At 45.8% G+C, this 26,171-nt stretch overlaps 1 protein-coding gene and 2 long non-coding RNA genes across 6 annotated transcripts in view; all 3 read right to left on the bottom strand.

The window, feature by feature from the left end:
* Positions 1-26,171, bottom strand: part of cpt1ab (carnitine palmitoyltransferase 1Ab (liver)) — a 32,378-nt gene that overhangs the window by 4,931 nt on the left and 1,276 nt on the right. The window contains exons 1-15 of one of the 4 annotated variants that reach the window (XM_060061534.1): positions 25,945-26,113; positions 25,089-25,254; positions 21,110-21,252; positions 17,492-17,663; positions 16,299-16,400; positions 13,934-14,071; positions 12,475-12,552; positions 11,229-11,336; positions 10,202-10,289; positions 6,553-6,748; positions 6,173-6,361; positions 5,780-5,885; positions 4,266-4,379; positions 1,489-1,653; positions 907-1,038 (exon numbers count right to left, since the gene is read on the bottom strand). In XM_060061534.1, the coding sequence (XP_059917517.1) occupies positions 907-1,038; positions 1,489-1,653; positions 4,266-4,379; positions 5,780-5,885; positions 6,173-6,361; positions 6,553-6,748; positions 10,202-10,289; positions 11,229-11,336; positions 12,475-12,552; positions 13,934-14,071; positions 16,299-16,400; positions 17,492-17,663; positions 21,110-21,252; positions 25,089-25,229 (1,872 nt within the window). In that variant the 5' untranslated portion in view covers positions 25,230-25,254; positions 25,945-26,113. Of the gene's footprint in view, positions 1-906; positions 1,039-1,488; positions 1,654-4,265; positions 4,380-5,779; positions 5,886-6,172; positions 6,362-6,552; positions 6,749-9,484; positions 9,570-10,201; positions 10,290-11,228; positions 11,337-12,474; positions 12,553-13,933; positions 14,072-16,298; positions 16,401-17,491; positions 17,664-21,109; positions 21,253-25,088; positions 25,255-25,905; positions 26,114-26,171 lie in introns of those variants that run through there. The other 3 variants (XM_060061535.1, XM_060061536.1, XM_060061533.1) reach the window with 3 other exon arrangements.
* LOC132464896 (uncharacterized) lies at positions 12,662-13,927 on the bottom strand. The gene is made up of 2 exons (XR_009527385.1): positions 13,196-13,927; positions 12,662-12,857 (listed from the first exon to the last, which is right to left on the bottom strand). It is a non-coding gene; the product is annotated as an uncharacterized LOC132464896 (long non-coding RNA).
* Positions 18,357-19,025, bottom strand: LOC132464897 (uncharacterized). The gene is made up of 2 exons (XR_009527386.1): positions 18,894-19,025; positions 18,357-18,656 (listed from the first exon to the last, which is right to left on the bottom strand). It is a non-coding gene; the product is annotated as an uncharacterized LOC132464897 (long non-coding RNA).

Below are 26,171 nucleotides of genomic sequence, written 5' to 3' on the forward strand. Positions count from 1 at the left end.
ACAATTCTCTCCATCTTTTCAAGCTTCTTCAACATTCCTTGAATACAAAGGGGAGTGAATACTGCGGCATATGGAGAACGTTTCTTTAAATCTATTCCACTGGATGTTTGTCAAACGGTGAAATAACAGGCAGGAGGCAAAGTGCAGTTCAGACACAGTCTTACTATATGTCAGGTAACACTAGTGTTAAGCATCTGTCTAGCTGAGCAACACACGCACAGTACGCAACAGGAAGTAGGAGAGGAGAAAAAGTGTGAATGCCTCAGTGAATTAAAAATGAAAGGATAGCATATTCTATTTTTTTATAATCACTGATTACTTCAATTTCAAAACGAACACGTAACATTACTCATTACAACAAGACAGTAATCGATATACTCTAATCCATTTGTCACAACACACAAGATGAATATGTTATTCATCTACTATGTGAATATGTAATCCACGTATTTATTAGCTAGAAGACACGTTAGGTAGAATAAGTATTTGCTAGTTATAGCTGGAATTTGCTAGTATTAATGACAGGAGTGAGGCATAAGCCTAAACATGGGAAAGACAATAGGCACCAGATGATTCATTTCTTTTACTTCATGAAGGACAAAACGATGAATCAAAATGTCCACAGTATGATATAAGAACATTATTCTGATCAACCAGCGGGATTGGCCACTAGATGGCAACATTCTGTAAGGTGAGATGGTGAGATGAACTATCCTGCCTGGCTGTTTCTCAATAGGAGAGACCTGATTCATATGAGGGATGGGACCAATCACGGTCTGCAACATCAACTCCAAAAAGAGTCAAACCTTTCTGGGATCTTTTGTGTGCAAAAGGTGACATACTATTGGGATCCCTTAAGGGACAAGGTAGCGGCCCTTCAGTTGAACCCTAGGTGTCCTTCCTCACCGTCTCGTCGCGGAGCATGGCGCGGACGAAGGCGCACGTCTCGTTGGTGCAGGAGCGAACCGTCTCGGTGCGGCCCTCACGGAACAGACGGGTCATGGACGCCTCGTAGGTCAGGCAGAATTTCCCTTTGTCCTGTGGGGTGAAACGCGGGCAGAGTTAGTTAGCAGGAAGATACCCAGGCAGAGTTAGTTAACAGTAAGTTACCCAGGCAGAGTTAGTTAACAGTAAGATATCCAGGCAGAGTTAGTTAACAGTAAGATACCCAGGCAGAGTTAGTTAACAGTAAGAAACCCAGGCAGAGTTAGTTAACAGTAAGATAACCAGGCAGAGTTAGTTAACAGTAAGATACCCAGGCAGAGTTAGTTAACAGTAAGATACCCAGGCAGAGTTAGTTAACAGTAACACTTTACTGTGGGGTAGATACCCGGGCAGAGTTGGTCAACAGCAACACATTCATCCATATTCAACTCCTGATGCCAGATCACGACTGGTTGGTCTTCATTATACTTATAAATACGCTGAACAAGCAGTTTCATGGTGTTCCCAGTATCTAGGAGCCCTCGGTGGAGAGGCCAGACGTACCCTGAAGTGAGCCAGCTGCAGGGCGATCTGGATGAAGGCGTCGGGGCTGGTGCGGCACTTCTTGATCAGGCCCTTCCCAAAGTCACTAAAGGGGATGATGTGAGAGTCCACGTCCTCAGCCAGCGTCCGGGCAACGGACAGTGAGCTCTGGATCACCTCCTGACACTGGGACACACATCACCACGTAGTGTTTAGACTCAAGTACACACAAACACACGCACACATAAAATGAAAAATATGTTCATTATTAAAAGCATTCTTAAACCATTAGCCCCCTGATGGCTAGGGGGTTATTGTCTTGCGTATCCTCCCACTGGACAGCAGCTGTCTAAGTGCTACCGGAATATTCCAATATTTGAATGTCCCAACTACAAAACTAACCAACGATTTCATCTCATATTTGTCCATTCTGATGATGACTACCGTTACCTCAACTGAGGGTTGATCTGAAACCTTCTCGGACATCTAGCCCCTTACATATACGTATCAGACTAAATGTAACCCAGCCTTCTACCTTAAGCTTTTGAATATTGAATAGAGATTTGAATTAGGGCTGGGCGATATGGGCCAAAATGAATATCTCGATATTTTTTTACTATATCTCGATACACGATATATATCTCGATATATTTTGAATCTCCTCTAGAGCACATCATAAATGCTCGATTCAACCATGTCTGGCATAATGTTACGTCAGTAATAATTCTAGTATTACTGAAACATAAGTCTGCATGTAGATTACATGAAACAACATATTGTTTAAACTCATCAGTGCTTTCTATTGGAACAATTTAGAACTTGCACATAAGAAAAGGAAAATCACAGCAAGTTAGATTTACCAACACAGCATTTATTCAAACCGTTAATTATTTATTAACAGTTTGAATAATAATTATTATATATACACTGCCAGACGAAGGATCCAGTGCTATTCTTTTTCGAAACCAAATCCTCAGTTTCCATCCTTTTTTCTCTTTCTGGCTGTTCTCACTCACCAGTCGGAGGTACACGCACCTACAGCAGCGCGCCTTCCAGACTACGTCACACACGCGCGTCCATGAGAATCTCGTGGACTCGCAATGGGCGGGGGGAGTGAGTTTAGAGAGCCACCGGAAATAGCGAGAGAAGGGAACGCTGTGCGTTAAACAAACCCCGAGAAGCCCAATCCCTATGAGAGCTCCCCACGCTACGGCCATCAGGAGGCGCACAGAGCTTTTATCCGTGATATTATATAACCAATTATATTATATTATATTATATATTATTATATATAGAGCTCCGGGAGTCGCAAACGGCAACAATCACTTTCTCCTCCGTGCTGCAGTTCACCCCGGACTGCACTGCACCGAGTTTGACGGTTGAACGCTGGTTGGCTGTTACGTTACACATGTCACTCAGTGGCCACGCTGTTGAACGCTGATTGGCAGATACGCGTCTCTACGTTCACTTTGTATGAGATCTTGTCGCCCCGTCGCGTGAAAGCACAACGAGTATGCCGGCGGCGACAAAAAGAAACATTGCGTCCCAATTTATATTCGATGTTCGCGATATGGGCATTTTATACATCCCCTGGAGAACATCTCGCGATACATCGCATATATTCGATATATCGCCCAGCCCTAATTTGAATACATATCTAACAAACTAATATCTGCATGTGTGTCACCTTGACATTAGGGGCTGAGCCCCCTGAAAATTAGGATCCCACAATCCCTCCTGATATAAATATAAAATGTATAAAATATATCCCAAGGAGCCAATCATTAATTTCTCTGTGCAGTCACGCTGCCAGAAGGGGGCAGCTTAGGACTACCACTACAGCAGCTCAAAGTCAATGAAGTTAGACATCACTTTTCTCTTTGCTTCAGATTGTTATATGACGTTTGTATACATGTTTTACGTCTGCTAAGCTAGAAAAATCTAAGTCTGAGCCATGGGGAGTATTCACGCCCACCCAGAAGGCCCCTCAATTAGTGCGTGAAACAGCTTGTTTGCGCTCAAACTGTGACTTCAGAGTCAGAATGTGCAGTGGGCGGGGCTGGAGTGCAGAAGTCGCGCCTCCTTGCTACCCGCAATGTTTACAACTTCTCCGACACACGCGCGGTCAACCAATTGCATAAGAGTGGGCAAGCTGACCAATCACAGCAGACTGGGCTACTCGGGAGGGGGGCCTTAAAGTGACATGGTACAAAACAAAATGTTTTTGAAAGATGCTGAAATTGGTTTTGCAAAAATTAACAGTGTGAGAATAATAAGGAGTATTTCTAACATTCATACATGCATGCAACTTTATTCTAGTAGTACCCAAAAGTGCAATTAGTAACCCTAAAAAAGCATGATATGGGATCTTAAATGTAGTGAGAGGAGATATTACAGTTTTTCCCCTGTTGGGGGGTAGAACCAACTAAGGTGAGGAGCAGCAGCCAGTTTGCACCCTACTCTATCGGGGAGCTCCTTCTTTAGTGACCACCGGGAGGCAGGACACCTGGGTTAACACCCTACTCTAACGGGGAGGGCCTTCATTAGTGACCAACGGGAGGCAGGACCTTGTTTTCTCTGGGAGAAGGTGCTTTTCCCCGGCTCCATGCTGGCGCATGGGGGTGATATGTAAGGCAAAAGGGATGAGCGCCCCCTACTGGCCCTCCAACACCTCTAGAGCCACCCAAATTTCTCCCGTTCAAGGATCGACCAGGCTAGCTCCCACTGCAACCAGTGGTTCAAGGCGCTGGCTGTTGCCACCTGCCGTGCTGCTTGGATGCCGTGATCAGGGGTCTTACCTCAGCAGGAATGTCCCACTGCATTCTCTGTGGCCCCGGCAGGTTAGGGTGGGGCTCCCCACAGCAGTGGCCCTCCTCTGTGTAGCTCATCTTGGGATCACTGGAGAGAACATGCTGTAACAGAGATTTAGAAGGGTTTGAAACATAACCAGGGGCACTCAAATTCACGTGGTTAACAAACGTACTGAAAGATCCTTCCAACGGCCTAGCTCCACTGCAAAATAAAAATAAGCATGAACTTCAACTTCATTCATAAGAGTGTATGCTAAATTACATTAAATAATTCAATTGAAAATAACGCATAATTGAATAATAGGGTTAAAAAGGGCAATGGCTTTGGTTAACCTGACACAGCCTGCAAAAGCGTGCCGTGATTGGCCAAATCTGGGCCAGGTCTTCTGTGAATCTGTCTGAGCTTGAGGGGGGCCAGACGTAAAGGTCGGAGCAAATTTTTCTAGTTCCCAGGCTAAGCTTGGGTAGGAAAGTCGGAGCAAAGGTTTCAATGACCCAAGTAGCTCCTTGTCAAGCCTGGGGAGGTGGAGGTGTAGTCGGGAGAAGATGGGCCCTATCTTGCATCCGGCGCAATTGACTTAATCACTGGCGCATGTGTCGTTGCTAGTTTGCAACTGGCGCAGAGTGTTCTTTTCCCTCCTGCGCTACGCGTCGGTAAATTAGGGAATGATCTTGCGCCCCAAGGGGCGGCTTGGCGAAAGGAGGAGGCGTGTTCTGGCGCGAACTTTCCCTGGTGCTATCTTGCAGTTTCAGAAACCACTTGCGCCACAAACCAGGAAATACCTGGTTTAGGGCGTGTTGTTCAGATGCTATTTTGGCGCATGCATAATGTTGCTTGAGCACCTCGCGCATACACTTTGCTTTTTTCATCTACCTAGCCACACATTCTTGGTAAAATATTTGGGAAAGAACAGCTGATGCAGCGGTAATAAGTTGTAGTTTTAAATCAATGCATCTGCAAACACTGTACAGGAAACACATATTTTCTTGACACAGACATTGTGTACATGCCCATGACTTTTAGGATTGATGAGTATTTGCTCGTGAGAAAACATTGTTTTACCGCGAGTGAGTGAAATTTATTTGAGGACTCAGTATTTCTGTTTTTGAAGAAAGTTTTTGAAGAAAACCTTATTCCATGTGTGAATTAGGCCATATTATTTGGCCATAAACTGAGCCATTGGAAGTTTGAAATTCATGTGCATCTGTCTCATCGGAGACTGCATAAGCAGTCAAAATATCAACTTGTCAGATTCAAATGCGTGGCTCATGACTCTTAAAGGGGATGGGAGCTGGCACTCTCATTGGTTTATTGCACGTTACGCCTAAACCACACCTACGGGTAATTAGGCTACTTCAGACCAACCCTTTTTAGATATTTTTCGCGCCGGTAAACTAGCGACATCGCCGTAGAACCGCCCACAAAGCTACTTGCGCTTGGCGCTTCTCACTTGCGTTTCAGGGCCCGATGAGTGAACTAGATAAGTAGTTTATGTCCAGACCTCCCAAAGATGTCCGACGATGGGAGCATCAGCCCAGGAGTGCTCTGCGTTCAGACCCATGGTGCCGTTCTTGAAGACGATAAGGTTGAAGGACTTATCGAACCACCTGGAACACAAGAAGGAGACTTATCAAACCCCCTCGAACACAAGAAGGAGACTTATTCAACCACTTGGAACACAATAAGAAGAAATCGTATCAAACCCGCAGGAACACATTAGGAAGAAGACTTATCAAACCCCCTGGAACACAATAGGAAGAAGACTTATCAAACCCCCTTAAACACAGGAAGAAGCAATAATATTAAATACCAAACCATCTGTGTTGACCTCACAGAAGGGCAAACCAAAGGACGTTGAGAAGCAGGACAGAAGGACAGAAGCAGGAGGGCGTACCGGTCGAAGCACTGGCCGTGCAGCAGGGACTTGGCGTAGCTGGTTAGGGAGGCCACGGGGCTGCCGGCGTCGTACCGCTGCTGCGTGTCGTCCAACGTCACGAAGAAGGCCGCCTTCTCGATGGCGTCCAGCGACTGCTTGTTCTTCCCCCGGCTGAAGTAGGTGACCCGGGCGTTGGCCCAGGGGGTTCTGGGGGAAGGACGGAGGGTTGGGACAACAGGGTGCATATTGTACAAAGGCCTGTCCTGATATGTACATTATAAACCTAACAGAGATATTTGGATCTGCAGCTGGATGACGGGGATGATGAAGAAGGGGGAGGAACTTGTGGAGGGTGGAGCCTATAGGGGGAGGAGACTGAATGAGGGGGAGTCAACTACCTCGCTCCTGCAGTCAGTGCAGCCAGGAACGCCTCTCCTGGGGCAGGCTCCGATTGGTCGTTCAGGATCCTGTCCATCTGCTGCTCAATCTCCCGGGGCAACAGCAGTCGTCCGTCGTAGAAGACCCACACCTTGTAGAAGCGGCCGCGGTGGAACACAGCGATGTGTTTACTGTCATTCACGTGCTGCAGGACGTCTGAAACGCAACCAGCCCAGCAACAAATACAGGGAAGAGACAGGGATGTGGAAGGAAGACGTTAACATGGTTTATAGCAGTATCTCTCTCACACTCACACACACACACACACACACACACACACACACACACAGTTGGGTATGGGTGAGAAGGTTATGTAAGAGTAATGTACTGTGCTTGACAAAATATGTTTGGTAGCTTTTATTGAATTTCATCGTGTGGTAATTTTACCATTACCACCTCTACACCCAAATATGATAGTATGGAATTGAGTAGCACTATACCAAGTGTATCCAACACATGATACACCATTACACGACTACACATCTACGAGACGTACATCGTGTGGGGGGGAGCTGAAGATGGAGGGAGGAGGAGATGGGCGGTTGATGACCGTGTGAGGCATGGTGAGGCACGTCTGTTCGTTTGATGAGCATCAGCAATCAAACTCAAACGTTATTTTGAGCGTCATATCGTAAATAAGCATTCTGCTCTGGGGTGATGCTCAGATTTCAAACAAGCAGAGGAGCCAGAAGGCGGAGTCCATGTTAGTCCCCTGCTTTCCCCGGAGCACCGTTACGCCCCATATCCAGGATAAGTGTGGGCTTCTGCCCCAGAGCAAGGCTGGGCGGGGAACCTGCCTCTCTAGGAACCAGGCGGGCCTCAATTCTGCTGGCCATGATTGACAGTTGCAGCGTAACTGACACCATGTCAAGTTAACTTGTTATATATTTAAAACGCAAACTAGTCAATTTTCTTTGTTTTCTATTAATGTCATTTTATTTTCCCTGACACAATATGGTTGGTATATATATTGTTTGAATATATTTGTATGCCTGTTACCAATAATCAAAGAACAGGCTCCTCCGAGCTGGTTGTGGCTCTCGGGTGCGTGGTTCCTCCATGCTGAGACCATAGGGAACGCACTGCAGCACTGAAGCTGGGCTCTCCTGGAGCAGGTCATGGACAGGGGCCTCCTTAGTGTTGAAGCTACAGTGCAGCAACTTACAGCCCACACCTCCTTCTAGGTTGTGAAGAATTTGATGTAGATCAGAATTCATGACCTCTGGAGGAATAGCCTTTACACAACAGGCCTGACATGGTGGAAAGAGCCCTTTCTTCCAAGTCCAATATACAATCCAATGGTGTCGCAATTTACTTTAAACATTGACGTAGTCAGAGTTGAATCTGTTCTCAATGGCTGTGATAATTTGTATATTTTGTTGACGGCCAATAAATGGAGATAATGATCAAGAGTTCAGGACTTTCCACATAAAGTATCTTCTTGTGGCTCAGCTCAGCGGTCACCGTTTAGTAGGTAGAAGGTTTCTACATGCAATAAATTGATAACTCAGTCACTAATTATTAATTGACCCAAGATACCATCAAGGTCTTTAAACTACCATGCCATATAATATAAATAACACCATAAAACTATTATTAATTATGTCAAGTAGTGTAACATCTGTTTGATTCCTGTTAAGCACTTTATAAAACCTTTGCTAAATAAATAAAAAGGTTATGTTTCATCTTTTTTTAAATGTTTTTGTTTATATACCTCAAAACAACGTAAAAGCACAACTTGCAGGCTGGCGTCTCCGGTTAATACATGAGGGGAACATATGTAGCAAATCCATTCCTACATTTATAACCATTTCATTCTATTTGGCCTAAGCAGGACTTTTAATGGAACGTGCTTGACCAGACCATCCATTGGCGACATCAGGGGTTTTCAAAGTGTGAGAGAGTGAGCCCCCCCTCAGAGAAAAAATTTCAGCTGAAAAGTTCTAAATACCTGTGTTTTGAAAGCTATTTTAATTATTTTACACATTTGAAACATCTCTGATCATAATTTTAAAACATTTTATTTTTTTCCATTTTGCTAAAGTTAGCCAGCAATATTATTTTCTAGGGCTGTCCCCGACTCTGAATTTTCTGAGTCGAATCAGATCTGCCTTTTCAGTCCGGAGATTCGACTATTCAGCGGGGTTTGTTTACCGGCGTTGCTATGGTGACCTAAATTATTATAAGGAACCGAAAACGATGCCAGTTTGAAGCTAAAACTGTGATTCTGCAAAAAGTATAAATGCTATCAAAATTCCGTTTCGATAGTATTGAAGATACAAGTGTGTAGATTTGTTTAATGGTTTGGACGATGGTAAACGGTTGAAAAAGGAATGAGTTACGATGTCTAGAAGTATGTGTATCAGAATGGCAGACGTCTTCAATGAAAACAGCTGAAACGAAGCGGTATGAAACTGAAACTGTGATTCTGAAGAAATTTTAAATGATATCGAAATTCTGTTTAAATATTATTGAAGACACAAGTGTGTTTGCACGAAGATAAACGGTTGAAAATTGATTTAGTTATGTTACTTCTACAGTTGAAGTACGACTTTCAGGTTTTTTTTCGGGTTTATTTTTTTCTCACGTCGCGCCCCCCCTGAAGAACCAACTGTGGGGCGCCCCCCAGGGGGGGCGCGCCCCACAGTTGGAAAACCACTGGGCTACATAATACATAGATATGAAATAAGCGGGGATTCAAACCTATAAGTTGCTCTTTCTTCTCATTTTAGGACTTGAGACACCTGGCGGTTTAACCTCACATGCAAATCAGGACCGGCCACGCCCGTGGGCCAGGTCACATGCATAATCTCATACATGGGATTGGTCCGGACGGAGGGAGGCTGGGCATGCAGAGGCGGTGTGGGAGAGGCGGTGCCACTAGGACTCTACCTGTGTCTACACCGGGAACACGACTGGTGTTGAACATACGCTCGTATTGGGATGAGCACATGGGGATAGTGTTTAGGAGCATGAGCTGAAAAGCAAATGGGGAGAGTCAAACAGAGAGATGATAAAACAAAACAAAAGGTAAATGAAAACCCTGCAAGTAGCCCAGAACACACATGGAAAAACACCTAGGGACAGCCACCTACGGACAGACACCTAGGGGTCAGAAACCTAGGGGTCAGACACCTAGGGGACAGACCCCTAGGGATAGACACCTAGAGTTCAGAAACCTAGGGGTCAGACGCCTTGGGACAGACAGCTAGGGGTCAGAAAGCTATGGGACAGATGAGCAAGACCAGAAGGAGGATGGTTGGATTGAAAGCGGTCCTCGTAGTTGGAGGGGGGCCGAGCGGCCGAGGGGTGAGTGGTGGCAGAAACCAATGACCTACCGCCTCCATGACAACCAGTACCACAACCCTGGAACTTAGCCCTTCAAAACAGAGCCGATTTGATGCTCGGGTAAAAAGGAAAGTAGCTTGAGGGGTTTCCCTTTGGGGAAACGGAGGCAGGCCAATCAGAGAGAGCGGATCAGGGCGGTACCGGGTGACATAGGAGCACAGGAGGGGGTCAAGGGTTTCACATGGGTTGCACACGGCGATGGCGCTACGTTCGGGGGCTTGGGTCAGGGTTCAGCGTGTCAGGTGTGCCCTCCCGTCTTACCTGTCTCGGCCCCGGGCACGCGGGTGGTGTTAAACATGCGCTCCCACTGAGCAGAACACAGGGGCACCTTGTTGGCCAGCAAGTAAATCTAACGCAGCGTCCAACACACGAGGCAGGGACAAAAACAGCAGAACAGAGACAATCTTTATTGGGAAGGTGGAGGCACTGGAAGAGCAGGAGAGGCCCCCCCCTCTACCTGGGGTGTGTATGAGGAGGCAGCTATGTATATCATGGTGTCGACTACTTCCGGCTGGATTACCAACCACGGAGGCGAATGCCACTTAACGACGTACCGACATTTTCAGCTGACGTCTGGGCTAAGGAACGTTAATAGATGGGGTGAGGCTTGGGGCTATTTCAAGACACATGTATGGTGCGTTTAAGTGTGCAAGTTATATAAGAAACCAAGCATTTGAGCGCCATGCATGTTGGGGGGGGGGGGGGGGGGGGAGGAACGACAATTGAGAGCGAAATACAACATGCGGTTGAAAACATTGGGAGGAGATTGCTGGGAACAAAACACAATAGTCCTAACCATGATCCTACAGTGATCATGGCCATATCGTAGACCCACATGCTGCCTCCAGCATGGGCTTCGTGGTAATCAACTATAGACAAATATATACAATACTAAATCTCCCCTTTAGACCAAGTCCCCTACCGCTCTGAATAAGCCATCAATTCAGATATATTGATTTTGTTTTCAGAAAGGTATCCTTCTAAAACAGAGATCTGTGTTGGCATAATAGACGGAGAGACAGAGAGACACAGATACAGAAAGACAGAGACAGAAAGACACAGAGACAGAGAGACACAGAGACAGAACGACAGTGACACAGAATGACAGAGACACAGAGAGACAGAGACACAAAGACGAAGACACAGAGAGACACAGACAGAGAGAGACAGAGAGACAGAGAGAGAGAGAGTCAGACACAGAGAGACAGAGTCAGACACAGAGACAGAGAGACAGTGTGACAGATACAGAGTCACCGACAGAGTGAGACAGAGAGCTAGGAGTACTAACTGGTTTAATCTGAGCCCGGTCCAGTTTCCTCCGATACAGCATGATGGAGTGGATGGCGTTGCCGGCCCGGGCGGCTTGCACCGACGTTGGGAACACATACAGGAAGTCCTACAGAGAATGAAATTGCATTAATTGATTCATAAACATCACCATTATCCTAAACATTCCCTGTACTCGATGTCCAACTGTGGGCAAGCAGCAGGTCATGGAGAAAAGCAGGCTGTTGGTTCCTCCTCGCTAACATAAGGACAGAAGTTATGCTGTGCGGTCGTTACCCAGGTCACTATTCCACACGTCTCTTTAAAGGTTGTATCAGTGATTCAGAATGAAACATAAAGTATCCCATTCATCTGCTTTTTCCTCATGATCTGCTAGCTGCCCGTCCCATAAGCAGGCTGTCAAAAAAAGCGTCTCTCTAGGCAGCCTAGGCTCCGAGATCGCACACAAAAACAAATGGTACTACCAACACCTCAAAATCTAAATAAACAGTGTCCCAACCAATCACAGACAAGGGGTGGGTGTTGTGGTGTTTCGCGCTCGTGCCTGGGCTATGCGACCCTTCGATTGTCGTATGTGTTGCGCGTTCATGGTCATGCACGTTCATGAAAATGCGCGTCCATGATAATTTTCAAAACACGGGAGGGAGGGGCTAGCTGGCTGTTTATTTGGAATCTCGCAACGGAAGTCAGAGCAACCAGAATCGCTGATACAACCTTTAATGATCTATTATATTGGCGTGAAAATGCCAAGTCCTATGATAGCAAGGGTGAATTGGAGAATCAGGTTAGGGAAGGTAATGCACCACAGCTCTGTTCACAGATCAGCTGCTATCTGCTTCGGCTAGTTAGCGATTATGCAAATTAACCATGATGCATTTGTAAACATTTTACTCAACAAGTCAATCTCTTCAGGAAAGAATATCTGTTCTCAATGTCCTGAACGCGTATCAAAGAGACTTGCCTGATAAAAGGAGGCTATGAAGGTAGAGTAGGCTGGACTACATGTCTGATCAGAATAATGAGGACTGATTCAACTTCCTGTTGAACCCATCCTGGGGTTTTGAACCCTAAAGGAAGCTTTTCGTCTTGGTTTCAGGTGTCAGAGCACACCGAGTTTTATTGCCGTCATCGAATGTTAATCATCTATGTCTGTGGTCGTTACCTACTTGGATCAATATGTTTGGAAAAAAAGATCAACATTTGAATAAGGCAATAAAATGTATTATGGTTGCAGTGTTGAGCCTTACCATGGCGTAGTAGTTGCTGTTGACCATGATTGGCCCGCGCCCTCTCAGGTAGATGTACTCTTCCCACCAATCACTGACCTGGATCCGGTAAACACAGGAGGTTTCAGATACAGGCTGCCACAGCTCCTCCTCCTCCCTGACCACGGTGACATGCCCACCTGGCCGGTTGTTTTTGCTCCTTTTAAAACGTTTGCAATTATTTCAATTTAACGTGAAATATTTGTAATATGTATAATTTTTTTATATTATATTATCGTAGGATTTTGGGCAACCACAAAGTTTGTTTTATTTTTAGGGAACTGTTTGTTGCCCGACCAAGTCCAGCTGGCACTGGCCAACAAGCCCGTCAAGGTGGTAGATGCCGGTAAACCTATTTTTAGTCACTGTGGGGGGACGTGCGACGTCTGGCCTGCAGGGGGAGTATGGGCAGGTTGGGAGAGCACCGGATTGGCTGGGGGGATTGGACCTGAGTGCGGCACTCAGGCCAATCAGGGAGTGTTTGTATTTATGTGCCTGCTTTTGTCTTGTAGTGAGGTGGGGAATCCAGGAAGGATTAGGAGGAGAAAGGAGCGGATCGCCACCAGAGATCGCGCCAAACAGACTTTGATTTACGTTTTGTCTCATTGCCCTTGGTTTATACGTTTATGGAAAGCAATAAAAGAACTTCCTTGGGGAAACAGCAAAACCTGTGTCCAGCGCTCAATTGACCCGTTACAGTCACCCCTTGTAAACTTGTAGAACTTGTCTCCCATATGCTTCCACCCGCTGGGATCTCCCACGGTGTTGCGTGGGATATATAGGGACAGGAGCCCATCCTTCAAGACAACGCTTTTATTGGCTTTGGTTTCTGCCAACATGCCGGTGAGCTTGCCGCTCTGTCTGTCAGCCCGAGCTGCTTGTTACTTATAGAGGATAGCTCCTTTGCGCTGCTTAGAACCAATCCTGCGTTCCTCCCTAAGAATATCAGTTGTGTTTGGAGGATATTGTGCTGAAGGCTCTTCACAGCCCGCCTCATTATAGTGAGTCAGAGGAGAAGCGGCACCCTCTCTGCCCGGTATGGGTGCCGCCGATGTACGGGAAGCGATCAGCAGTGATCAAGGATCATTACCCATGTCTCAGGTACGCTCTGCATTTGTAGAGCAGGCTATGAGTGACATCATGTCACCGGGTGGATACCGGTTACGCCCATAAGGCCAAGCCTAGATGCCTACATTCATAGATCATACAATATAGTTTTTTACATGATTATAAAATATATTTAATATTATATGACGATGGCGCGGCCTGACAAATCATCCAAAATTGTATTCACCTGATTAGGTCTATCAAAAATTAATATAAAATTGTTGATGACCAAATAATTGTGAGAAATAATTAGTCCTGAGGTTTAGTAATGAGCACTAAATGTGAATTTGACACAAAAGGCAGAGTGGAAAAGAGGGCTTGTCCCCCGACTCACATAGTTGGAGGCCCACCAGGACTTGAGCTTGAGGTACCACTGCAGCCTGGGGCCCAGGTTCTTCTCGAAGTCCTTGGCCAGGCCCTCCATCCTTGCATACTGCTCATCATCCATGAGGGGCCGGGCGGACTCCAGGTACTGCAGGAGACAGACGTCATGCGGTCAACCCCTGTTACACCAGCCCCCTCTGATAACAACCTGGGGCCGTATTCACAAAGGATTTTAGGGCTAAAAGTAGGTCCTAACTGGCGAATTTAGGAGTAACTCCTAAAAATAATGGGCGTGTCACTCTTAAATTTAGGACTCCTAACTTTTTTCACTAAGAGCAATTCACAAAGTATTTTAGGCCTAAAAGTAGCACCTAAGTCTAGGAGAGCTTAAAAGCCCTCAAGAGGACTCCTAACTCAGTAAGACCTATTCACAAAGAATCGTAAATGCCTGCGAGACGAAATGTTAGGGTATTAAACTTGTTGTGGAGTTAATCGTAATGCAATAACATCCCCGACTAACAGGAATAATCCGATTAGTCAAGAAATAAAATGTTTGGCCATACTACGTTATTTAGCAACAGGTGCAATGCAACTTTGCAATGCCGACGATTTAAAAATATCGCAACCATCAGTCAGCCGTGCCATAAACTTTCCTTTGGACATTCAACAATTACACAGGATCAAAGCCAACTTCATGGCAATTGCAGGTATGCCCGGTGTGGTCGGTGCTATTGACGGGACGCACATAAAAATAATTGCGCCATCAAAAGACGAGGACGTGTTCGTCAATAGGAAGAAAGTGCATTCCATCAACACGCAGGTTGTTTTTGATGCAAATTTTAACATAGCCTGGATGTTGTTGCAAAGTGGTCTGGATCTTCAGCTACCCATGATTCGCGCATTTTAATTGAGAGCGGTGTCACTCTTAAAGGCAGCTTGAGGCAGCTTTTTGAGATGTACCAGTTGGGTGTCACTTGCTGGGAGACAGTGACTATCCATGCAAGACGTGGCTCTAGACACCCTACCTCAATCCACAACCGGGAGCACAGTTAAAGTATAACATGTAAGTGATTACGCATATTACGCTTAGTCCTACGTGTAAAACACATCGTATTGGCTCTTTGACGCCTTTTATTTGTTGAATCCATATTTATTATTGTTTACTGATTTCTTCCATGTATGCTAGAGCACACAAACATACACGAAATGTTGTGGAGAGAGGAATTGGGCAGATGAAACATCGGTTCATGTCCTCCACGGCGAAATACGCCTCACCCCAGAGAGGGCAAGCACAGTCATTACTGTATGTGCCATTCTACACAACCTCTGCAAGCGGAGGAACATTCCACAGCCAGACGATGATGATGATGATGATGATGATGGCGATCAACATGACAATGAATTTGGCCGGCATTTAGGGATCACTTTGAAAACACATTTTAGGTAAACACCTTGGCACAAATCAGTCAACACTTGTGTTGTTCATAACATTTATTTTCTTTTAAATTTTACGTATTTTTATTGTTTGCTTTCTCTCTCTCTTGAACGTGCAGGCTACAACGTCATTATCGTGGTCTGCACAAAATTGTCATTGTTTTTTCTGCTAACTGCACTATAACTACTTAATAGGAAATCAATTCTAGCCTAGGCTATTTCCTTGTTTTTCGGTGATTCAGTGGGCTCGTCTGAACAACCAATCACCGAACTGACTGCTTCTAAACTCGTGCACGAGAATTGACGTAATCCATAGCAACGGCGCGTCACTCTTAGTTCACTCTTTGTGATTTATCCTTAGTAAGAGTAGGTCTCAGCGGCTTTGTGAATAACTTAAGAAAAAACTCCTACGTAAAATGTTTTAGCGCGAGTTAGGAGCACTCCTAGCGGTAAGATAAAATGCTTTGTGAATACGGCCCCTGACCATTAACCATTACTGGACGACCACAGTCTGCAGGCATCCTGGACTCAACTGTAACCATGGACACAACTTGCCCGGCTAACCTTCCCTGGAAGGAGGGAAAGTTTACATATTTTTAGATGGCTTTGGGAGGGGGGGGGGGGTCATATACTAGGGGCCTGCAGAGCCCGTTGAGACTAGCAGGTTGTAAGGTGGCTCATGCTTACACCTGCCTCACATGATCTTATCTAACAGGTACAGTCAAATCAAGGGCAGGGGGACGACTGATTGGCTGGCTTCCGCTTCGATTCATGTCTGCTTCCATCACTGAAGCCCAGCAGGGGACTGTTCAGATGATTATGAAGGGCAGAGGATTAACCCAACTCTCTGGAAGCCTTCGAGATTAATTTATCCATTTGGTCTCTGCAGCGTTCCTTCTGTTTAACAGCGCGCACACACACACACACACACACACACACACCCTTCTGCAGGTGTCCTTCACGGGGGGCACAGGGAGGCGAGGGAGAGAGTTCTGGAAGCTGTACAGCATGGGCTTCCTCCCAGAGAACACCTTCACCAGCACCTGAAGGAGAACGGGAATCACAACACAAAGAGCGGGGCTTGATATACACTTAACAAACATGCAATGTAAATATATGGACACCAGCCAGCAACACTTAATCATATCGTCTACCTGCTTAAGCTATTAAGTCATATTTAAAAGCCCTAACCCTGTTCTTGATACCTGGACAACATAAGACCGCTTTGAACCTAAAATCACAGGATCTAAGGGTTCATGAGGGGGTGAACCCTTGTTTAACACTGTCAGATTTAGTGTGACGTAGTAAACATTTTAAGACTTAACTACACGCCTGAAGTGAAATCAGGCTAGGGAGGAGAAATGTCCCTGAACATGTCTGTCCTCCCACTCTGTCCCGGAGTGGGAGTGAGTGAGTGAGTGAGTGAGTGAGTGAGTGAGAGTGTGTGATTGAGTGAGTAAGTGAGTGAGAGTGTGTGATTGAGTGAGTAAGTGAGTGAATGTGTGAGTAAGTGACTGGGTGTGAGTGAGAGTGTTTGATTGACTGAGAGTGAGTGAGGGAGTGACTGATTAAATATTAGTGAGTGTGAGTGAGTGAGTGAGTGAGTGTGAGGGAGAGACTGACTGAATATTAGTGAGTGAGTGAGTGAGTGAGTGACTGAGTGACTGAGTGACTGAGTGAGTGAGTGACTGAGTGACTGAGTGAGTGAGTGACTGAGTGACTGACTGACTGAATATTAGTGAGTTTGAGTGAGTGAGTGAGTGAGTGAGTGAGTGAGTGAGTGAGTGAGTGAGTGAGTGAGTGAGTGAGTGAGTGAGTGAGTGAGTGAGTGAGTGAGTGAGTGAGTGAGTGAGTGAGTGAGTGAGTGAGAGTCTGTGAGTCAGTGTGAGTGAGAGTGTGTGAGAGTGTGTGAGTGTTTGAGTGAGAGTGTGTGAGTGAGTGTGTGAGTGTGATTGAGTGAGTGAGAGTGTGAGACTGTGTGAATGAGAGAGTGTGAGTGAGAGTGTGAGATAGTGTGTGAGTGAGTGAGTGAGTGAGTGAGTGAGTGAGTGAGTGAGTGAGTGAGTGAGTGAGTGAGTGAGTACGCGTGTATGAGTCAATGCATGAGTGAAAGTGTGTGAGTGTGTTTGTTCACCATCCAGAGTTTGGCGGACCAGGACACAGAACCGTGCTGGACGTACATCCAGCCATGCCACGACAGCAGGCACTTGAGGACGTTCCTCATGACGAAGATGATGCTGACCCACAGCCCCGTGCCCACCAGCACGCCCCCCACCGCCCTCTGGTTGTCACAGGACAGGTACCGGCTGGGGAGGGACAGAGGGAGGCACAGTAGGGGGACAGAAGGTCGGACAGAGGGAGGTAGAGGAAGACGGACATAAGGAAGGCCAGTAGGAGGGACCGGAGGAGGGACATGGGGAGGGACAGGAGGATGGAGATAGGGAGGGACAGGGGGAGGGACAGAGGGAGGGACAGAGGGAGGGACAGGTGGAGGGACAGGGGGAGGGACAGGAGGAGTGCAGGTGTGATTGAGTTAACAGCTTAATCAGACATGTTGATAGAGTGCTCAGTCCTCAGTATCACTCATGAAATGCCTCTTGTCAAATCAAATTACTTGAAACAAACTATTTTCTAAAACGTTGATTTATTGGCCTTATTCTAAATTGGACTGTCTCCTAAATAGAGATATAACCCTGGAGTCATTTAAGGTAAGCATCCAGCCATGTGACCGCGTAGAGCTTGGCTCACCCAGAGCCCTAGCAAGTGCATGGGCTCACAGAACAGGAGAAAAGCGAGGCGTTGCATACCAAGCAGCTCTGCAGATCTATTCACTTGGACCGTGGGCCCGTCAGTGGCCCCAGTAAAGACAGTAGTTCAGCACAGCTGACATCATGAGTGAATGCTAATCAAACCCTGGACAGGAAAACGCAGGAGCAGGGATATACCTCACAACACATTTATATCATTTGTTAAATTGAAAATAGTGAGAATCATTGATATTGTGTCACTTGCTAGTAAAAAACAATTAATGCAAGTAGGATTTCAAATAATTATTTGCCTTTTCCTTTTTTTTTGTTGATTATATAAGAATTATGTTTAGAATTAGTTAGTTAACAAAATACTCCAGACAAGTTACCAGACTTGTTTTGCCTGACAAGCAACCCAGAAAGAATTTGGAACTAATGACTTAAAGTGGACATATTATGAAAACAACACTTTTCCTGGGATTTGGTGTGTTGTTTTGGGTCTCTGGTACCCCGCCTACAGTGACCAAACGAGCTAGTCAGTTTCGGCGCCCCCTCCTACGTAGGAAGGGGGCACAGTTGAATATACCTCCCACTTCCCCTCCAATCAGAGCATAGCTAAGATTTTGTGGACCAACGGACGAGCAGCCCCAGCGGGGTGAACTCGGGGGCAGCCCTTCACAGCTAAGCTCCAGGAGTACAATCCCATTCTCTGCCGAAGCTTTGGCGGCAATCCGGAGGAGGAGACATGGAGGAGAAAGGGATTGTACTCCCAGAACTGAGCTGCCGGACTGCCGCCGAGCTACCCCCGCCGAACTGCCGCCGAAGCTTCTACCGCAGTCTGGCCGCCGTCGAAGCCACCCGGCCGCCCCTGAAGCTTTGGCGGCAGTCCGGCAGTGTACTCCGGGAGCTGAACTGCGGCCGAAGCTTTCCGGCTGCTCCGGCGCGGGGAGCTCGGCGGCAAGTCCGGCAGCTCAGCTCCAGGAGTACAATCCCTTTCTCCTCCATCACGCGATTCATGGACTTCAGAGAGTCAAGGCCAAAGTGCCTTTCCCGCAATTTCCCTCAACCATGACCGAGATATCCCCCACTACCAGTCTTGTTGTGGAAGTGCCAGAGACGTCAGACGCAGTCTTTATGATTCAGAATAACATCTGAGGTGCACATTACTTTTGGCCGTGGATGTAATATTATATAAATACCCATACATAATATTATTATTATTATATTATATGAAATAGAGCTCCAGGAGTCCGCAAACGGCAACAATCCTTTCTCCTCCATGCTGTGGTTCAGTCTGACAGCTCATTGGTCAAAGGGCAGCATCTCATTTGCATTAAAGCTACAGACACCAGAAACAGCGCATTCTGAAGGGACTGGAACAGAGGGGAACAGCGGTAGGCGGGATTTTTTTCATAAAAGCTATTTCCAGCAAACAGCTTCGAAAACATGTTTTCTAGAACTCAAATACTATGTTTATTTGTTGGGAAAACACCATAATATGTCTCCTTCAAAGCTTTGGCAGCACTTGAAGCATACCAGCACCAATTGGTATCTTGGGGGTATATTTAGTCCTGAACACACACACACACACACACACACACACACACACACACACACACACACACACACACACACACACACACACACACACACACACACACACACACACACACACACACACCCCCCCCGAAGTGAAAATATTGACCCACAAAGCATCTATTTGTACTAGAGGACCTTATTTTGTCAACAAGTCATAAACACAAACTTTAGTCATTATATCTGTAAACTACAAGATACCTCTATTACTTTGCTGTGTTCTAATTAGGGCTGGCCCGAATTATTCGAATATTCGAATACTCGTTCTGAAAATTAGTATTCAAAGCTTAAATCAGTATTCGGAGCTTCGTTGTTACACGTAGGGGACGTTACCAGAGCGAGGGAGGCAAACTATAAGCGACACCAAGCAGAGAAGCGAGAGAGGTGAAGGAAGAATAGATATCTTGTTTCCCTTTACATTATAACAACATTAGCGGGATCTCGGGAGGAAAAGAAATGCTTAGTGAAATGCTAACCTTAGTCGTTTGTTTACGTTCGCTGTACAGCGCCGCGCCAATCAACTGTGACTGGCTTGCTGCAGAGCGTGAGAGTCTTGCGAATACCCGGTCAATATAATAGATATAATATGGACACATAAGACAATCAATATTCGGTATGGATTTATTGTACAAATTCCCTGAAAAGATGCACGTTCCAGAATGAATTGAAAAGCTCCCGCAAGGGCTGAGATGGCAGAGGACAGCTGATTTGGTACGGAACAACAGCTGTTCGCTTCCACAGGGAAAAAACGAAGTTACTCCAACTTACTTAGGCCTACTAATTAACGTTCAAAAGCTATTAAATCTTCAACAACATATGCAGATACTGTCAAAATCGGTACCAGGGAGTATATAGGGATTATTAATGTTGTTTTTGATAGTGTGTTTTTCTGGAACGAGTATTCGAATATTCGCTCGGAAAAAAAACCAACGAGTATTCGAAGCCTGAAAAAATGGCATTCGGGCCAGCCCTAGTACTAATCTAGTCACCGAATTGCCTTTGCCAGGCCATTACAGGATCACTTTATAAAGCGCTGCATAAGCGTAATGAGTTTTGATTATTATTTAGTGGTAGGATCTTATACAGGCCTTTTGAGTGTGAGGGCACGGAAACCACAAATATCACACAGGACCCTTCCCACCCACTCCACAATCAATACAGCTCCTTCCATCTGGTCATCTGAACAACATAGTCAACAGAACACCAGAACAAATCCCATTGCTTCCAATGCCATCTCCAACTCATAATGCATTCCCTTCTACACCTGAACCTCCTCAAACCTGCTCATTCGGATTGTATTTGCTACAGTATTTGTGTATTTGTATTGGTTCAATGCTTTCAGGAATCAAACGTTTGTGTCTGTAGATGATTTTCTCTTAACGTTAAGAACTGAATGACAGCGGCCTTACCCAATAGGTATGTGCTGCCCCAGCTTGGCCACCAGGCCCTGGGAGGGGTCCAGCTGGTTGTACTTGTTGTAGGACAGGTAGGCTCCCACCACCACCATGAAGCCCCCAGGGCTGCCCGGGTACACGCCGGTCATCACCCCGTTCTGTTAACAGAGATGAGGGTATTAGTGTCACCATGGTGGGATCAGGACATCCCAAGACCTACTGAAACCTTATTTGTTTTCCTCACAACCAGGTTATAACAGATCTTACTTTATTCAGGTCCCTGTGTAAACAGATGAGTTGCTGAACACCAAGACCAAGAGACAAGAGATACAGCTGAACGAATGTGTAGATGGTAGATAAATAGGATGACCTACACAGGGGATACTTTGTTGAATTCTTAATGAGATAAAGTAAAAATACATACACTGTCTTATTAGGATGATCAATACCAAGATAAAAGGATCCGTCTATCTGTGTCTGTCTGTGTGGATAGTGAATCAAATGCAAGTCACTGGGTTCATGTGACACTGCCTAGCTTAATTTCAACTTTATGTGACGTGCAGTGAAAAATGCAGTAAGGGCTTTTTGCATGATCTAAAGCGATCCATAAATTTATCGTGGAGGGCCTGGTTCGACGCTTTCATCAAAGTAACAGAGCTCTTAATTAGTTTGTGATAAGTTGATGTAGTATGAGTTTTGCTGAAATACTTTCTTTCCCATCAAATAGATTAAAATAAATAATATCAGCTATATAATAATAATATAAATATCCGTAGAAATATAGGAATAAAAAGTTGTTTTTACACTGCCAAACATGCCCTTCTTATACCTGTCTTTTTCGCGGCACGGTCATTAACACTGACCGAGCTAATATGCCGGCTTGATTTCGCATCCCAATTTCCCCTCACGAACCCTACAAATATTCAGGGTTTAATTTTCAGGTAAATGCGATCAGACAGCATTGCTGTACCAGGGGCTGGACTTGGGTAGAGTTGTGGCTGGATTGTCTCTACAACAGAGACAACGCAGCGACATCCACATGAGTAGTTCTAAGCTGCTCCGTAGTATAAACTGCCTCTTATTCCCCTTTTCCGCTGACAGTACCAGCTCAACTCGCCTCGACTCGGACCACCTTTTTCTGCGTTTCCATCGTCAAAATCTGGTGCCTGGTACTTTTTTAGTCCACCTCCGTCGAGGTTCCATGAGAGCTGATCCGACACTTTTGTGTGGCGTTAACAGGCTGCTGGCCACTGATTGCCCAGAGAGTGACGCCACTGGACGAGCCCGTCGTCCGAGTCTGACACCCGACACCAGGTGTTGCTAAAAATGGATTCCCGGTCTGAAATCGCAGCCCCTCTCCGCGTTATAGCAGTGTTTATATCATATCGTTACAAGATGAGCAACTTATCACGAAAGCGATGTTAAATTGAATAGGCGACCCACAATATCACATTCACGATAATGAACTAGGAGGGCACTAAAATACATAATAGTTTAAAAGTCATACATGCATGCATGATGTGAACCTAAAAGGCACAGACGAATTAAGCGAAAGCGTGTTCAAGCCGAGAGGGGGGGAAATACTGAAATGTATGCCCAATGCTGGAATGAAGCAGTAACGAAATAGTTTAAATAGTACAATGTTCTTTGGGGTCGCGAGCATCCCGTTCTGCCGGTCAACTGATGGTTGAGTGAGCATCTGTTAGTGCTTGGAGAAAATGCAGATTCAAACTTTAGTAAAATTCTGAACTTTTTGACAGATTTAGAATACAAGGCAGTATTCGTTGAGACACAGTAGCTTTTTTCTGTTTTCTTTTACTCGTAAACTTCTAATGTAAATGAGCATATTGGCTTTACATTGACACAGTATTGGTAACATTTTAGGCCTCGATTATTTTCTTTAAAGGTCCCATGACATGCTATTTTATGTATTCTTTAATATAGGTATTAGTGGGCAACTAACACAGTATTCAAAGACGTTCCCTAAATTCAGCCGTGGTGCAGAGTTACAGCCACTCCGAGCCAGTCGCACATTGAGCTTCCCCCAAATGCGCTGTTTCGGTGGGCGTGTCAAGGAGGAGGGTGGGGGTGTGGCCCTGAGCAGCTTGCAGCCACCATGCGCTCTGTTTACAGTGTTCGCAATGGCGAGCCGCACACAGCCTTTAGCCGTGTTCTGTAAATATTCTAGAACACACGGGAGTCCTGGAGCTCTATATCTAAATATTATCATATAGCCTACACAGATATCTATATCATATAATATATATTATCACGGCCAAAAGCTGTGTGAGCCGATATTATGAATCTCAAACGACCGCGTTGGGTTCTCCGACGTTCCTGGTTCTTCAACGTCCACATCAATGTGAATACACACACTGTAACGCAAGTGTTTCTTGTCGGTTCTTTGACGTGTCTTGTATTTCCACAACGAGACTGTCGTGGGGGTTATCTGAGCCATGGTTGAGAAGGAATTGGGGGAAAGGAACTTTGATTTGACTCGCTGAAGTACATGAACTGCGACATGCCGCCGGTTGCCGCGAGGCACCATCGCCCGGCAGCGGGCAGCAGGCAGCAGGCAGCGCGCGGTTCAGTCGACTTCAGGTTGATGTGAAAGTGGAAGAACCAGAGACGTCGCAGAACCCGAACCAGAATGGCGCATAACACGTCGGACTCTCGTATCTGGTATTTCTACAACGAGACTCGTATTGGGGGTTATCTCAGCCAAGGTTGAGAATGAATTGGGGGGAAGGAACTTTGTCATTCTCAACCTTGGCTGAGATAACCCCCAATACGAGTCTCGTTGTAGAAATACCAGATACGAGAGTCCGACGTGTTTATGCGCCATCACACCAACAGCAGAACGGTTATCCAAATAACAAGGAAGTGTACAACACTTGCGTTACAGTCCTGGAGCTCTATATCTAAATAATATCATATAATACATAGATATCTATATCATATAACATATTGTGTGCGCCTCCAGGCGATATTATGAATCACAAACGACTTTGTCGGGTTCTGCGACGTCTCTGGTTCTTCCACTTTCACATCAACCTGAAGTCGACTGAACCGCGCGCTGCCTGCGGCCGGCTGCCCGCTGCCGGGCGATGGTGCCTCGCGGCAACCGGCGGCATGTCGCAGTTCATGTACTTCAGCGAGTCAAAACAAAGTTCCTTTCCCCCAATTCCTTCTCAACCATGGCTTAGATAACCCCCACGACAGTCTCGTTGTGGAAATACAAGACACGTCAAAGAACCGACAAGAAACACTTGCGTTACAGTGTGTGTATTCACACACACACATGTGGCGCTCGCACGGTCGAGTCTCATTGGCGGGCCAACGTCTCTGGGCGGGCCAGGCAGAGTAAGGGGAGGAGCTGAGATTCCTCATGACGTCATGAGCACAGATTTCCAAATCAGCGCGCTTGAGCCTCCGTTTTTTCAAAGGCGAGCAGAACAGCTAGTGCTCGTTTTACACCAAACGCAAGTTTTAGCCACTGGGGGACCATAGGCAGGCTAGGGGAACTCATATTTATGTTAGAAAACCTCATAAATTGAGATTTTCATGTCATGGGACCTTTAAAGTCTTTGTGTTTGCATAATCGACCAATAAGCTGCTTCGGAAATTAGGCTGCCGAATTTTGGTTCATCGACACAGGATACAAGCAGAGGCTTTATTTAAAAAAAAATCAGTAGTGAAGCAAAAAGTGAAGGCACCGTGTTGAAACACACCGATGTTGTATTCTAGTTGCCCCCTTGTATCTCTAAAGCCTTAAACCAGGACATGGTGTCATATATGGACATAGCAGACGTGACATTATCTTTTGTTATCCACGCCCGCTTAGTGGTGTAGATCCTGTTCATAGAGACACCGTTTTGTTTAGATTTTGGTAACAGAAACACTCAGCAGTGGACAACGTTGTCAAAAGGACAGTCGGACACAGTCCCTTTGGGTTTGTGTATGATGGTGTGTGGGAGGCTGGAGGGCGGCTCACCTTGAAGCGGATGAACCGCTTCTTCCAGGAGTGGAGGCCAGAGAGGTAGATTTGTCGCAGGGCTTCATGGCACAGCTGGAGATCGATCCCATCCGGGGTGACCGTGAACTGGAAGGCCACAGCCTGATGAGCTTCTGCCATGGTGGGCTACTGCTGCTGGGGGTCACTGTGGAGATGTCATACCCTTGATCATTACTGCCAAGAGATAAGCCATGTACCTACAAAGCTTTGTTCCACTCTGAACCAAACAATGTCAATACCAACAAACACTATTATTCATGTAAACAACTACATTTAGGGATCATATTTGCAGCCCACCAAGTCAAATTGTACACTTTTGAATTGAAAACAAAAGACAGGACGTTTTTTGGAAGTTGCAAATAGAAGGCAGGTTGTCCAGGCCTAAAAATAGAGACAGATTATCTTAATCAGGCCAGGAATTTCCCATTGCATGTTCCACCTGTTCTGCATGTACTGGTATATCAGGCGTTATCGGAGTGTTACGCAGTGTTACGGAGTATACACTCTTCAAGGACTCTCTCAGGGAGCGCGGGTCCAACGTCCACTTCTAGATCAGACTGCATAGACTGTTTGGTTACCATGATGCCACGGCAACCAATTTGGTTTGGTTCGAGTAGCAAGGGAATTTAACCGTCTTGATACACCAAACACAGGTGAAACTCGGACGTAACTATTCCTCAATAGAAGGTCAGTTTACGCTCTGAATGATGTGAAAATATGATATATGTATACGTGTCAATCTGATAATAAAAAAAAGCATTCATTAACCTACAAGGCTGAAAATAACATATCTTACGTTAAAATAAATCCATCATTGCTTTCGCATGCACCGCACCTGCTATAGAGAAATGCCAACCCAAAACAAAATTTCAGCACTGCAAATTCTGCACCATGCCAGTAAAGAGCATCCCTTCCACCAAATAGCCTTCGGGAAAATACGAAAAAGGTACGGCCAAAAAGCTTGTGGCAAATTCTATAATGCTGCTGTATGCGTAGAAAAATGTGATCCGATAGTTCTCCATTCCCATTGGAGCAGAAGCATCTCCCTCCCCCCAGCCGGTC

This window comes from Gadus macrocephalus, chromosome 9, assembly GCF_031168955.1.
Source record: "Gadus macrocephalus chromosome 9, ASM3116895v1".
NCBI classification, from domain to species: domain Eukaryota; kingdom Metazoa; phylum Chordata; class Actinopteri; order Gadiformes; family Gadidae; genus Gadus; species Gadus macrocephalus.